Source organism: Gambusia affinis, linkage group LG08 (genome assembly GCF_019740435.1).
Source record: "Gambusia affinis linkage group LG08, SWU_Gaff_1.0, whole genome shotgun sequence".
Lineage (NCBI taxonomy): Eukaryota > Metazoa > Chordata > Actinopteri > Cyprinodontiformes > Poeciliidae > Gambusia > Gambusia affinis.
Window position 1 is genome coordinate 16,900,073 of NC_057875.1, and position 15,705 is coordinate 16,915,777.

General features: G+C 40.4%; 1 protein-coding gene across 4 annotated transcripts in view; it reads left to right on the top strand.

Annotated features, from left to right (window-relative positions):
* The window catches only part of srgap1a (SLIT-ROBO Rho GTPase activating protein 1a), an 84,362-nt gene that overhangs the window by 53,300 nt on the left and 15,357 nt on the right, over positions 1 to 15,705 (top strand). For 3 of the 4 annotated variants that reach the window (XM_044126078.1, XM_044126077.1, XM_044126075.1), the window contains exons 9-18: positions 2,848 to 3,045; positions 3,423 to 3,507; positions 5,520 to 5,547; positions 6,787 to 6,895; positions 8,954 to 9,014; positions 9,620 to 9,697; positions 9,996 to 10,130; positions 12,280 to 12,385; positions 12,526 to 12,750; positions 15,125 to 15,204. In XM_044126078.1, coding sequence (XP_043982013.1) covers positions 2,848 to 3,045; positions 3,423 to 3,507; positions 5,520 to 5,547; positions 6,787 to 6,895; positions 8,954 to 9,014; positions 9,620 to 9,697; positions 9,996 to 10,130; positions 12,280 to 12,385; positions 12,526 to 12,750; positions 15,125 to 15,204 — 1,105 coding nt within the window. Of the gene's footprint in view, positions 1 to 2,847; positions 3,046 to 3,422; positions 3,508 to 5,519; positions 5,548 to 6,786; positions 6,896 to 7,549; positions 7,584 to 8,953; positions 9,015 to 9,619; positions 9,698 to 9,995; positions 10,131 to 12,279; positions 12,386 to 12,525; positions 12,751 to 15,124; positions 15,205 to 15,705 lie in introns of all 4 variants that reach the window. The other variant, XM_044126076.1, reaches the window with a different exon arrangement.

A 15,705-nucleotide genomic window follows, 5' to 3' on the forward strand; every position in this document is an offset into this window, starting at 1 on the left:
AGACCGGCTTAGCAGAGTAATGTTGTGACTCTTCTGCATAAAGAACGTTGCCCCTGAAATCACAGGAAATGTCATTTGTTCACTCCCCAAATTAAATGTCTTTTACTGCCACCATGATGCACTGCACTCAGTTTCTGTATATTCTTTACATTATCTGCCCATAATTGAAAGAGAAATGCTCAGTGTCGGCCCAGTTGAAATTGCGGTGTTTGCAGGATTTCTGAGAACATGCAGCACCACCACCTCCAACCCACTTTGTACATTGAGTGTGTGGAAGCTGACAAGCCCCGGTTTGCTTCGTGTCCTTGTCCGCCTGCGGATGTCCTGGTGGGTCAGAATCTGAGGGCACTACAGCCTCATGTACGGATCACCAGATGGCCTCTCTTCCTGGGCATGGTGTGCCAGATTCATCCTTGAAAAACAAACTCTCAAAGCATGGCGGCGACCTGCGAGCTCCACTGTCAAACCTAAAAGAGAGTCTGTCGTTATGTGGACAGGAAAAGATACAGGGCAGAGTTTTATAGAAGTGCAGCTGCATCCTCAAAGCACTTCTGAACTGGTGAAAGAAGTCATGCTGAATAATTCACTGGTGGGTGGAGTGCAAAATGGGAAGTCTGACCCTGGATTTCAACTCAGCTGGAAGGGGCTCACTGTTATAATCGCAATCAACCTTTTCCTGCAAGGACAGTTTTGTTTTCTGCTCCCTAGTCCACCTTTTTGCTTTGTCAAATTTTTGGATTAAATAATCTTCCAGTCACACAAAGGTGATCTCCTTTGGATCACCTTCGTGTTATCCAAAGTTCACACTAATGTTTCTCTGGTGCCTGGTGTCCTCAAAGCAGAACACAAGCCGACTGAGATGTTGTTCCTACGATTTTTCACACGAACTTCTGGTAATCTCATGCCATCTCTTCTGAAGGGAGTGTTTATTTTTCTCCAGATACATTTCAGGGAGACACATCAAAGCTGGTGTCTGTCTGTGTTCATAGCTTGATGATAAGCAGATTACACACTTACTGCAGGGTCTGTTGAAAGCTATCGGACTGCAGTCTGGCTTCAGAGATGTGTTGATAGATGCTGAAATAACTGCTAAGTGATGGGTTCCTTCTGACCTGGAGAGTCACACTTATTTAAAACGTCACAGCTGGAAGTATTTCAGGTTTTGACAGTGCAAAAGTTATTTTTGGCTCCCAGAATGAAGTTTTGTAATAAACCACACTAATAATCCAGAAGCTGAAATGTTGACAGCGAGCTTTTAGACATAGCTTAGCACAGAAAAATAAACTTGACGCCACCCATGGGGCTTTGTGTAGGTCTGTAGTACAGCCGCAGGGCCTGGTGGGCATATAAGAGTTTTCCCGTGAGCTGTGTCGTAATTGAGCCCAGAAGTGAACATCGATAACTATTCGTCCACTGAATAATGAATAAACTCAACAGCTTTTTCACTGGGAGACATTCTCATGCATGCATGGCTTCTGTTTTCATAATGACAGCTGGGCCCCTCTCCTCTGAAGGGGCCACCCGGGATGGGACTTGCCGGTGAGCGAGGGATCCTAAACACACTCAGTGTGTAACTAGTGAATGAATGTCACAATACATTGCATTTTCTTAGGACTTCTTTTGATTCTTTTCAAATCAACTTTTTAAGAGTTTAGAGTCCGCTATCTATTTATTTTTTTTTTTTCTGTCATTACTCATGTTCAAACCTGTAGTTTGTTTCATCCGAATGACATGTTGGATAACATTGAGACTACATCCAAACTGTGTGCTTGAAGACATGTTTCAGCACTGTAATCCATCACAGGAAGAGAAGACAGCCTTTTATTTCCGGGGGCGGGGGGTCTTCTCTTTTGAACACAGACAGACTTAAAGGTCAAATAGCTTGTGAGAAACAAGCTCTAATTGTTTTGTCTGGATGAAGTCTAACTATTTACATCCCCAGTCTACCTTGTCCTTTAAATATCATCGAGGTCAGACCTGCTAAGTAGTACCTGAAAAATGGGGATGCTATCTTTGTGTTAAAGGTGACTGGGATCATTAAGAATAATTGGAAGGAAATCTTTTTTTTGTAATCAGGGTCCCTTCAATCCGTGCAGCAGACAGAACTAAGATGGTCACAGCCCTCTGTTTTCGGACAGGATATCTCCCTGTCAACCGGTCAAAGTTTCCAGAGAGGTAGTTATTTTTGTTCCTGCACCTTCCGGGCCTCTTTTCCTCCGGAGCTTTTCCGCATCAATGATTCATTCTCTTCTTATATACAACAAGAGAATATATATAACATAAACAACAACTATATATATACACACACAAATGTTTGATTATCAAACATTTGCCATTTGCAGGGTTTTTACGGATGCACTTTCACTCTTTTTTGCTTGTCCCATAGTCTTATGTCACCATATAAAGCCAGTCATGGCCTGCAGCTCTTGGATAACTTAAACTTTTTTTGTAGTGAATGGAGAAGAGTATGCTTGGCCAAAACCCTGATATTTATGTGCTTCAGGAGAAGCAGCGTTGACAGGCTAGAAGGGGTTATGGAAATGAATCTTTGAAGGCTGCAAGTGGATGTACCATCTCCAGCCAGCACCGCTCACCTCCAGCCCCTCTGAGTGCATGCAAGCTGATTGCTTTGGCTGGGAGTCATGTTCAGCAGCCTGCGGTTTTAAAGATTGTATATCTTGTCAGAAAGCACCTGAATTTTTTAGTGTCATGAGATGGAGAGTGTTTTGGAGAGAGTAGGAGGAAAATGGAGGAATGGTGACATTGTAATTGTGAGGAGGCAATATCAGGATTTTAAGCTGGTTTTGTTTTTGTACTTTGATCATAGCTTCTTCTTCTGATCGACAGGTGAAAAAGACATCAGAGGCCACTTTGACCACCATCCAGGATATGGTGACCATTGAAGACTATGATGTGTCCGAGTGCTTCCACCACAGCCGCTCCACAGAATCGGTCAAGTCCACCGTGTCCGAGACGTTCCTGAGCAAACCCAGCATCGCTAAGAGAAGAGCCAACCAGCAGGAAACTGAGCAGTTCTACTTCATGGTGAGAGACAGAAAGAAAACATAAATATTTGATGTGTGTCTTATTTTGAAAGGAAATTAAAATGCATATCAGAGATTTTATAACAAAATTTACCTCACATCAAAGCTCTTACATTCACTTAAATGTACTTGTTGTTTTTTTTACTTAGAAATTGATTATCTTTGGCAGAGGTCTCACTCTCCCTAAACATCTCTATATTGTGAAAGCAAACTGCTATCTTGGACTGGTTGGAAGATGGACATGTTCTGATAAAAGCTTTAAAAAGGCTTTTAGGATGTCCTTTGCCCTTGGCTGCCTTATCAGTGATTGCTGTCTCAAGAGCTGGTTCTCTGGCTGGCACTCGGGGCGGCCGTGTAATTACTCTCAATTCTCCACAGAAATTCCGCGAGTTTCTGGAGGGCAGTAATCTCATCTCCAAACTGCAGGCCAAACACGACTTGCTGAAGAGGACACTCGGTGACGGTACGGTCAAAGTCCTTTTTTTGCCCTCCTCTGTGCTCGTTCGCACCCTGTTATTGTGCTTCCTCCAGTCTCTCCCATGAAAGCTTTAATTCTTTTTGGAGACACAAAATTTTGATCATTTCATTAGGTTTTTATTTGATAGACTAGCAAAACTGTGAAAGTTGAAGTAGGAGAAAAAAGTGCATTGTATCCATATATTCAGCCTCCTTTTCTATGACACCCCAAATAAAATTCACTTAGTTCCATTTAAAAATAACCTAATTAGGACATAGTATCTATCTGTGTATAATAAAATCTCAGTGCAAATACAGCTGATTAGCGAAGCTCTCATACGTTTGTGAGAACCAAAGAAAAACAGGGGGATACCTCAAGGTTGTGGTTGTGGTGAGGCTTAAAGAAGCTTTACTTTACAAAAGACAAAATCTCACAGAACAATTTTCAAACCATTATCTAAAAATGAGCTAGGTATCTACCTAGATGTGGCTGACCCCCTCATCAGAAGCAGCCAGGAAGCCTACAGTAACTCTAGAGGAGCTCCTGAGAGCCACAGCCCAGACAGGACAAAGCAACCCTGTAAGGAAGCTGCACTGGTCGGCTGAAACCATAATGTCACCTAGCAAAATGTTGTGTGACTGACGCTGCATGTAGCCATTCCCACTGTGATGGTGGCAGCATCATGATGTGAGGCTGCTTTTTTTGTTTTCAGCAGCAACATTGAAGTTAGTCAGTGTAGATGGTAACATGAATGGAGCTAATCACAGAACAATCCTAAAAAAAACTGTCAGAGGCTCTAAAAGACTGACCTTTTCATTATAATGAGTTAAAATGAAAAGGCTTTAGATTAAAGCATAGTCATGTGTTAGACTGGCTCAGCCAAACTAAACCAAAATCCAACCAACATGTTTGGCAAGACATGAAAATTGATTCTGTCTGAAATTTGACTGAACTTGGGCTATTTTGCAAAAAACAAACGGGGGGGGAGTTTAAGTCTCTAGATGCTCAAAATGGGTGGAAGCAAAAATCAATTAGACTAAGTACAATAAAATATTTAGTCAGAGGGACTGAAAGTAAATAATGGAGCCCACACTTTTCAGATTTTTATCTTCCTCCTTCCACTTTACAATGGTGCTTTACTTTTCGTTGATCTATCACATGAAATTCCCTTAAAATACACTGAACATTAAGTTGTCCTACTTTTAGTCTTTTCTCTTGCAAACGCCTGTATTTAACTTTTTTCCCCCCTATTCTTGAAAAACGTCCTAATAGAAATCTGGGTTTTAGTCATTCAAGCCACAAGTGAAAGGGATTTTTAATTTGCATTATCCAACTTACTGACTTTGCTCCCCATTTAAGACTGCCATGTATTAGACGGCTAGCTCTCACTGGATCGGGCTCTCATTGTTCCCCTTTGGTGGGATCTCAGTCGGTGCCTGTGGTGACCTTCACTCCTGGTGGTCTCTGTAAAATTGCCCAGTTAATGAGCAGCAAATCCGTGACTGAGCAACGAAGAGAATGGCCTGCTTTTTCTGACTCATGCTACTTCATCTTCTCGTTGTCACGGAGCTGAAGGACAGCATGAGTCGGTCAAACACAGCAGCAGGTTTTATGCTGTTCATAAAATTTAAGCATCTTCTGATCATTAATGTTAAAGTAGATGTTTTCCTTCTAATCTTATTATATTAGTCAAAACTTGTAGATTGTGTGGCCAGAAAATGTCCAAAGGTCCGCATGCCCTGGCTCTTGTATCTGTTGAACTTGTAATGTAGCGTTTTGTGTCGACTGCGAGCTAGAGTGCACACGTGTGAGCATAAAAGCAAACATGGTCCTGTGTGGCGGATTTATTTTAGCTGCTCAAGGGGCCAACGGTAGTAGACAGATGGCAGGTTTCAAACGCTTCACTAACCGTGTGCACATTTCACCGCCGGGACACCCGAGACAGGTCCTGGCATGTGCACCAACTCCAACTTTATGCGTCTTCTCTGTTATTTTTTTCGTCTCTCCTCTTGCTGCAGGCCATCGAGCTGACTACATGACCACAAGGTAAAACACACACACACATGCAAACACTGCCACATGCAAACACATCTGCTGCTATTCATGTTGTAAGGCAGAGTGCAGGTGGAGTCTTCAGAACCAACGCTTTCAAAGCGTGCGAGGTGTTTCACAGCTTCAATGCAAGGATGACGAAACTCTGCAGTTCAATTCTCGATTGTTGGGAGATTGGCAGTCATTTTAGAGCCGACGTTTATGTGGAATTAACAGATCGTATTTAAAACAACAGCAGCGGTGGTTAAAGTGCGTCTCCCCTCAATGATCAGCTCAGACTGACTTCATAAGGATCTTACAAACAGAAGCAGCATGACAAGGAAACCTTTGCAGACAACAGTTGCCTTACTGCACTTAAAATGTAAGGCACAACTAACAGCATATTCCTTCCATTTTGGCACTGGAATGTTGGATACAATTAACATGATATTTTAAATTACTTTATTTGTTTGATCTATTCATTTCAAATATTTATGTAGTTATTAGATTGTGGCATTTCTCGCTCCTTAAAATCAAGTCCACCAGCCTCAGGTTCAAATCCTGTTACATTTTGTGTAGTTTGAAACTGGTGAAAAGAACTGTGTGGGGATGTTGTATTTTGACCAAAGCATGTCACGAGGTGTCGGTAAGATCTAAATAAATGTGTCAGCCTGTGGACAGAACTTCCTAAATGTACATTTTTTCAATCAAGTAGCCCAGCTCGACAATCTTATCCAAGAAAGCCTTTTATGGCAACAACCATAAGAGCAAAAAAAATTTTTAAATTCTTCAGATTTCATCTTTTGGTCTGATATTTAAGAGTTTTCCTGGCCCTTGCAGTTTTGTTGCTATGAATAGGAAGCAGAGCTGAAAAGGTGAGCACCTGGGATGCAACAGGTGGCGAGAAGCGAAACTGCATGATGCCTCTCACACCAACACACACGTCCTCACAGCACAGCAGAGGCTGTTCCCAGCAGAGTCTGTCATGAGATGGATCCCGACACATAGGATGCTCCCAGCAGCTCTGACATTTCAGTGGCCCGAGATATCTTGCAGAAAAAAAAGTGAATAGTTGTAAGAAGTTTTCATTAATCTGTCTGTCATGTGGAGTAAAAGGGATTTAAAGATTATTTAGCTCAAACTTCAAGGTTTTGGAGGACATGAAACAGTTTGAAGAAGTAGTACACCATGTACAAGCCTTTTGCAATAAACTGAGATGTTTGTTTTTTCTAATGCATTCTTTGTATTCTACAGTAGACATCCCAATGGGCTGTACAAAACCCTCACTGGCCCCCGGCGGTCTAGACCCCGCTCTTGTTTCAATGTTAAGCTATTTAATGGAAATTTGGAGTCATTTATCAAGGTACAGATTTAACATCTGCTTGGGTGGCTTTTGTTCTCCGCCTATTCTTTCCATTTCTTTATTTTCCACTCTGGCTTTCTGACCGTTTTGGTGGGCTCCCCCAAAGCATCTCAGCTTTGATTTATTGTTAACCAACAACAGATTTCTGCTAAGATGGATTTTGGAAGCCATCAGCATGAGTCATTGAGCTCTGGCGCTCTGCCTCTGGGATGCAGGGTGGCATTGATAGATTTGAAGGGTCGCAGGAGGGAAGCAGCAGCAGTTGGTGGGCTAAATATTTGTGTCCGTCAGCTCCCCGGGCTTCCTGCTGAGCTGGCACGTCTGAGCCGCTCTGGCAGAGATTTTCTCCCCTCAGCCAGTGGAAACAGCAGGGTAAATGGCAGTCAGGGGGCAGACGCCAGGCTGATAAGGTGGGCTGCCTCTCTCCTCCAATCCCCTCGTTGCCTCTGGCTGGCGGTCCATACCCAACAACACTGCCTGGTCCTTTTCAGATCACAAAGTCTCAACTTTGTAGGTTTGATAACAGCACAGGGTGGAGTGCAGGTACTATTATGCTATAAGCTTAGGTGGGCAGCTGGTGCGATTCTAACCTGGGTCTTTCTTTTTTCTCTTTACTTCTGGTTTCCTCTGTCCCTCTTTGCCTTTACTCTTTAGCCGCGGACGCAGGAACTCACATACTCGACATCAGGTAGACTCCGAAGCGGTTTCGGAAGCTTGTGCTTCTTTACTTTGCTCATTCTTTTAACATGATGAATATTCCATTATGTATTCTTCTAAATAAAACCTTTTGACAGACTGAGTTGAAGACTTTCTCTTTCAAAAGATAATCTGACACACACCCACATCAGCATTTCGTCAGTGGTCCCACTTTCACATGTCAAAAAGACATGCTGGTACAGACTGCAGCTGCATCCTGGTCAGTGCATCAACTCTACTGAAATTAACGTAATCAATATTGGCATGGTTGTTCTGTTTGGACCCACTGTGTACCCCTGAGGGCTGTAAACAAATCCACTGTATGATTGAAAAGAATTCAGAGTCTGTGTCTGTCATTAGATCACAAAATCAGAATGAAAGGGCAGTCCACATCTACATCTATGAAACTACTAGGTTTGGACTTTTAGTCCTTCTTCCCTGGCTGCCATATTGTGTAGGTCTCTAGATATGCTCTTAACATAACTAAAAGCACCTCAAAACATCCTTGCCATAGCTTTTAATGCAATCTTTTAACTTGGAATCCACCATATTCTCAAATTGTTTACAATTAAATCAAGTATAAGTACAGGAAACAGACTTGTAGGGAAGGAAGCTCGGTATCATGCAGTCAACATTTTCCTTCTTTAGCACCAATTAGCATTGAAAGAAAAGGAAACGTATCCTACCCTATCCCTAATTTTAAGGTAAACATCTTATTTTTTTTAACCCAGTAATTAATAAGATTAGAAATCTACATTTTGAAAATGTCACATGCCTAGAGTTTTACAAATTTAATGTACAACATAAATACATGTAAGGTTTACAGAGACCTTTCCAGACAAATATTAAGCATCTAAAATTATACTTGCCTTTCAGAAGCGCAGTCTACACCTCTGTTTCATAACACTTGGCGATTTCTGAAAGTGGGTATGAGTAAACAAATTCATGGAATCAACTCAGTCTGTTCTCTGGTTCTCAGCAATCAGCTTTCCCTTTTTGCCCAAACTTTTCTGACCTTGTGTGTTGGCATGCTTACACAATGGTAGGACCCTCCACCCTTGTGTAGACCACTACCTGTCAGAGTCAGAGCCCTACCAATATCATGTCAATTGGAAGATGCATAAGAATAAGTTAAAAAAATAAATAAATACTCTACATTTTTACTTGTTTATTGTCTGGAAATTAATTAATTTAAATGTACAGATAATGCTAGACATCAGGTTGCCATATCTTTATTGATATTTATGTTATTGTTGCATATTGGTATGTCTCTGACATGTATTCATGTGACTTAAAGAACATGTATACAGGATTTTTAGAAAATAAAAAAATCCTGATAATTTGTTTACTCTTCTCCCGAAGGATTCTGGACAAGCTATCCCCAGAGTGGTTGAAAGTTGTATTCGCTACATAAATCTATATGGTGAGTCACTCATCTGACCAGCTATTGTTTCTCTAATGGTAGCGCTGAATGACACGTAGCATTCGAGGACATGATGTGGCTTTTTAAAATCCACAGTTCTGGGAAAATACAGATTCACTCTTGTTTTCAGCAGCTGACACGTTTCCACTCAGCCTCCCAGATGTACTGTGAAGCTTTCAGCTTACAGGAGTTGTGAACAAGGGACTAATATAAAAGTCTTTAATTAAGATTAGTACCAACTCTCAGAGTTTTGAGTTAAAGCTTTTGGAGATCCCTAGTTTGTGATGAAGTTTAGTGTGGAATTTGAAAGGAGGCAAACGGCAAACTAATTTTTCTTTCTCTCGACTCTTGACCTCTCCCCTCATTAAATCCTAATCCCAGCTGGAAGATACTTCAGGAAAACATGATTGCAGTCGCCTCGACTCATTACTGTCTTTAATTAGCAAAGTGAAGGGGCTTAGCAAGGAAGTTGTGCTTTTTACGACCAGCTAAGAAAACCGTTTTAGTTGAGAGGGGTTTTTTGTGTCTGTGTTGTATGTTCATTAAGGTCGACTTAGAAACTAAGTCTGTTCTATCTTTGCCTTTTTATGTCTTTGGCTCTAAAGGCCTCCAGCATCAAGGGATCTTTCGTGTGTCTGGATCCCAGCTGGAGGTCAACGACATCAAGAACTCATTTGAGAGAGGTGAACAACTTCAGTTACAGGATTATCATAAATTACTTTTTATCCATTTTTTTTAATACATGCGAGATTCTCTTATTATTAAAGCAAAATCCTAACCATGTATATATATTTTTTTCATAAATCCATATTTACAGTGGATTAGAATTGTCCCAAAACTTGGCCACTTTGATTCATGTCAGGTGTGGCCAGCTACTGCAGTTAGACTCCAAAGTCCTTATTGCACACACAAATATTGCCTAGACAATATATTTGTATTATGACATGCAGCCCTGCTGATGTTTCTATTATTGCATTTTAGGAAACGACCCTCTGACAGATGATGAGGATAATCATGACATCAATTCGGTGGCTGGTGTTCTCAAGCTCTACTTCCGCGGTCTGGAGAACCCTCTTTTCCCCAAAGAGAGATTTAACGACCTGCTGTCATGCATCAGTAAGTTTACATTTTGTATCTGTATTGCTTCTGTGATTTTTCTTTTAATCATTTTTTTAAAAGAATAAAAATATTGTGGATCTTGGATAGAAATTTCACAAGTTTTTCTCTTTAGCAGCTATAAAAGATGATTCTCTGAGTATAAAAAAAACCTGTTTTCAAATTGCATCTTAAATTATTAAGGGAACAAACCTGTCCAAAGCAACCTGACCTTATGTTAAAAAAAAAAGCTTCTCATTACAATATTTTTTCCATAATTAGAAAATTTTGATTTATCTTTAAACTAGATATGAGTGGACTCATTTACTTTACTTCACTTTAAGAAAAATATTACTATTTTCATGTTTTTAAGTTAAAAAAATATACTCCCAATGAAATAATACACAGTAACATAGATTTTTAGTTTTGAAAATAATTCATATCAAATTTTTGTTGTTTTTTTTCATACGAAGATATGAGCAAAATAAATTGAAAAATTCATTTTGCAGAATAGTATACTTTTTTCTCATTTCACTTGGACTGAATTCATATTACGCTTTTCTGCTCATATGAACCATGAACAAACAATTTTCAAATTGCAAAAAGACTATTCTTCCCTGACTGTAGTCTTTATAGAAAAGAAGTTGATAGTGCTTTTTAATTCATCAAGAAACCTTTCTGAAGTTAGCCTCATGCCACTTAGCTTGATAACTTTACCTTTAAACACTTGTCATCATATTAAGGGTTAATAGTTGTGCTGGTTAAACTAATTTTGCTTTTGGTAACAAGAAATGTGAGGTAAAAGTGTATTTATCCTTCATTGATACCCATGGCTCTGCCAGACATGAATATAACTTTAGAGTCACACTGAGCGATATTATGTTTTACTTAGGTACAGCTTGTTTTTCATGCTTTACGTGTGGGGAGTTTTCTTTCTCCAGAAGAACAATTGAATTTCCACAAAGTCGTGTGCTCATGCTTGCTGTGGTGCCTTGTGGGGATTGTGTTGAGGGACAATCATGTGCACTCTGTGTTGTAAAGCTTTTAAATCTTTTGAGTATTTGTGTTGTGAATAGAAGATGATGAAGTGTTGGATGTTTTCCTGGTTTCACCATCATGTAGTTATTCTGGATGAGTGATGGGGGATTCCCTGTTTACTCTCCAGTGATTACAGTATGACCTGCAGGCCCAACAGACTCTGTAGTAAAATAACTTTTTCCCCATTTCAAGATGCCCACACCTGACGAGATTTTCCATGTACCTGCTCTGTTTTTTTTCCATCACCAAATGCTGCTTGTAATGGATTTGTAATCTTCAGCCAGGATGTTTTGTGCAGAGGTACTCTGAGATGTATTTGCCTTAATGGCAAAGCCTACGTCGAAGTAGACTTCTAAATATTAGCTTTTGTCGTCTGGAGAACCACACAGAGACCTAGTTAGGTATTCATGAAAAATGAAACGCATCACAAATATTCCAGAAGCCCAAATCCCAGATGACACAGAGAGGCTGGAGGATGACGTGGCTATTTTTAGCAAGCTGGCACAGCCTCTGCCTCTCCAAGTAAAACATTCAGGCTGCTTCAGGTGAAACAAATGATATGCCGGTGGAAGACACAAGTGCTGGCTTTGTCTCAGATGTCTCAGAAGTGCTCTGGCAGAAAAAGTTTCACTGTTTGGTCTTTAAATAAAGGTATGTTTGTAAAGTTTACTGCAGAGTTTTTACTCTCTTTTTGGGTTGTTCTCAACCCACAACTGTTTCCAAGCTGTGCTGTTTTCATGTAGCACAGGAGAAACTGTTTGTCATCCTCGCTGTCGTCAGTGAATAGTTTAAACTTCCTGCACTTCTTCCTTTTCCTGTCATTGGAGGAACATGAGGAATTGAATGTCTGATATACAGATGTATACCTTAAAAAACAATCACGATCGACGTTTCACAATATTATCACGTTTGTTCATCCCCAAGGTATGTAACTTCTACTTTGTCAAATATATTACAACACAGTACTTTGATAGAACATTAAAACAATTATTGACCCCAAAATAAACCCCATATGGAAAGAAATAACCTCGCCGAATCTGTCATTGCAAGGAATGTATAGGGATAAGCCTCCACTCCCTAGACTGAGATAAAGTTGTTTCATTGATTGGGTGTCTCTGTTTTTCTGTTTTAGGAATAGACAACTTGTATGAGAGAGCGTTATACATCCGAAAGATCCTCATAACCATTCCCAGATCGGTTCTCATTGTGATGCGTTACCTCTTTGCCTTTCTCAACCAGTGAGTCTACACATTTAGTTAAATTAATCCTAGATACCAAAGCTTGTCCTCTTTTTATTGAGGTTTGTTTGAAGTTTTTTGTTACAGGAACGTTTTCTTTGGAAAAAAAAAAAAGTTCAATTCCTTGTATCTCCTTCCAGTCTGTCCCAGTACAGCGATGAGAACATGATGGACCCATACAACCTGGCCATATGTTTTGGTCCCACGCTAATGCCTACTCCAGACACCCAAGACCAGGTCTCCTGCCAGGCTCATGTGAATGAGATCATCAAGACCATCATCATCCACCATGAGACCATCTTTCCTGATGCCAAAGAACTGGAGGGGCCCATCTACGAGAAGTGCATGGCTGGTGGCGACTATTGGTAGGGAACATAAAGGATGTCCTATAGTACTTTGCAAAAGTATTAGCACCTCATTAAATGTTGAACTTTTCGTTACATTACAATGTGAAAACTTTAATTTGTTATTCTGGGGTTTTACTTGCTAAACAAACAAGTAGTAGTTAAAAGATATATGGCTTCCATGTATTTTTTATTCAACGGATTCTTGAAAACTGTGGGATGCATTTATATCTAGCTCTCTTTATTCTGATACTCCTAAATAGAATCCAGCTCAACCATTTGCTCTTAAATATCAACTAATTAGTAAAATTACAGAGTACATCTGTAATTTAATGTTATTTAAAGCCAGTCTAACTCATGCTGTTCAGAGATTGTTAGAGATCATTAAAAAAACTAGCAGCACCATGAAGACCAAGGAACACAGAAGATGTTTGAGGAATTAAGTTAAAGCAGGTTAGCTTATGAAACAATCTCCAACGGTTTGAACATCTTACAGAACCATGACCAATCCATCATCTGAAAATATAAACAGAACAGCACATCTACAGACCCTCCAAAACAATGCCATCCACCTAAACTGACAGGCCAGGCAAGAAGAGCATTTGCCAAAGGATCTGTCAAAAGGCCTGTAGTTTCTCTGGAGGAGCTGCAGAACTCCACAGGTCAGGTTTAGGTTATTTTATGAATGTTAACAACTCACTTTGTTGTGTGCAGCCACTAGAAGAACCAATTGCTACAATTTATCCAAAGAAATAAGTCTTGCTTGAACCCTATTACTGAGATGGTTTTTAAAAGTATGTTCAGCAGTACAACAGCTGCATCATCCAAACCTCTACTAGGACTGTATGAGAGTTGAAAAGGGTCCAAAACCTTTTTGCTGCACAGGTTCTAATACAACCAGAGCAACAATGACATGATTTTGATCAAACAATTGTCATCTATTGAAATGGCGTAGTCCAACTCGAGGCCTCACTTGTTGCAGGGCTTTAAAATGATAAAGGACAGTTTCTCTCCATCTAGTTTGGGTGAGCTTGAGCTCTCATGCAAGAAAGAAAGGGGGAAAAAAAATTTATTCTCCAGATGTGCAAAGCAGAAAAACATACTCCAAATTGCTCGCAGCTGTAATTGCACCAAAGGGTGACTCTACATCGGATTGACCCGGTGGGGGTTGAATACAAATGAACACCAACTTTGTCCTTTCTAATTTTTTTGTGAAAATCTTGAAAACCCTGCATAGTTCTGCTTCCATTTGATTGTTATGTACTAATTTTGTTTTGGTCTATTAAATTAAACACGGAAAGGTTCAAGTAGTACAACGCTTTGGCAAAGCACTATATGTTCAGTAAAACAGCAAATATTGAATGCATGGTTACATCTCTGTTTTTAAATCCAAGTTAAAGTGTAACTACCAGGATTTCCTGTCGCAACTGTCTATAGTTCGAGTCATGGCTTATGTATCATCAAAGGCAAAGATGCAAAAACTTCCCAATGAAGTCACTGCATGCAGCTGCACTGAGTTCCCAAAGGAGTCTGACAGGTGGTGGTGGTTTTCTCATTTCTGCTTTGTTATTGTTAACGGAGCCAAAGCACTAGAGGTCCGACTAAACACGTAGGTATGCTCTCAATACTTCAGCTGACTGTGAGGTTCATACGAGTAATTATGCACACCAGTTAGCTGTGGCTGTAGAACATGACAATGTAGAGCATTTATTGGTGGTGTCTCCCCAGGGACTTCTCTATAGACGAGACAGACTGAAGCAATCACTTAAATTGCTGGGGTAAAACAGCAATGATTTAGTCCAAATGCAGCATAAACTGCAGTCAGACAGGTCACACTTATTAGGGCTCCTTGCCAGACCCACATCTGTAAGCAGGGTTTATATCTTGTTTCTTCCTGTCTTTATTGGCCTCTGTTGAGGCTGACAGGGATTTATCCCTGACTAGAACTAATCAGCCGTCTCAGAACTGCCATGTCCCACGGTAGTGCCTACCAAGCCCTTGGGAGATTTGTTGTCTTGGCAGCTTCACCTCCCTTTCTTGCTGGAGAGGAGGTAGAGGGGACTCTCAGTTCCTGGCAGAGGTAATCTGTGGAGAGGGGCGTGAGGCATTACTGCCAGCACTCAGCGCCCGGTGCCAAAAGAAGAGCTTTTAGAAAAGGGCCAACCACCGACGGAGATTATGAGACTTTCAAAGAAATGTGATAACGATAGTTTGTTGAAACGGCTGCTATGTTTAATTAAACATCGTTGCATCTGCAAAGTTACTCTGGAAACTTTTGATAGGGAAACATTTTTTGTAAAGATGTAAAATAACACAAGGAAAGAAACGTGTTTGGAAAAGAGCTTTGACCTCTGCGGTGGCTAATGGTTCGTATGTTGTTGTTTTTTGCCCACAGTGAGAGTCCCTACAGCGAGCATGGGGCACTGGAAGAGGTGGACAATGAGGGAGGGACAGAGACGCACACCAGTGAGGACGGTGAGTCACAATAAATTCCTTTATTTGTGCATAAGCAAAACAATCTGCCAAAGATTATGTTTATATAGTGTTGTCTTCTTTAAAAATCATAATCCATTGAACAGTAATTCTGTTTGACGACTCTTATATTGTGCCACACAAATTTACATGAAAAAGAGTATGATTTTAGAGAGCTGTATGTTCATATCCTTAGTCCAAATCCTTCTATTTTCAGGGTTAACCTCAGCTCTCCTGAGCTCTGGCTGGTTAATCCTCCCTTTCAGGCCTGTTAAATACATTAACCTTGAATGGCCAGAGTACTGGGCTCACAGTGATGGACAGCTATTTATATTGTATTTTTTCTGCTTCTTCTGTTGGGCCACAAGACATCTCCACATTCCTACATTATAAAACCCATAGTGGGCTGCATCCTCTTGACTTTTTGAGGTTTTTTAAAGGTCTCTTTCTGGATAGATGCTGATTTGCTAATTTGTCAAATGCATTGTGTACAAAAGCTGTCAG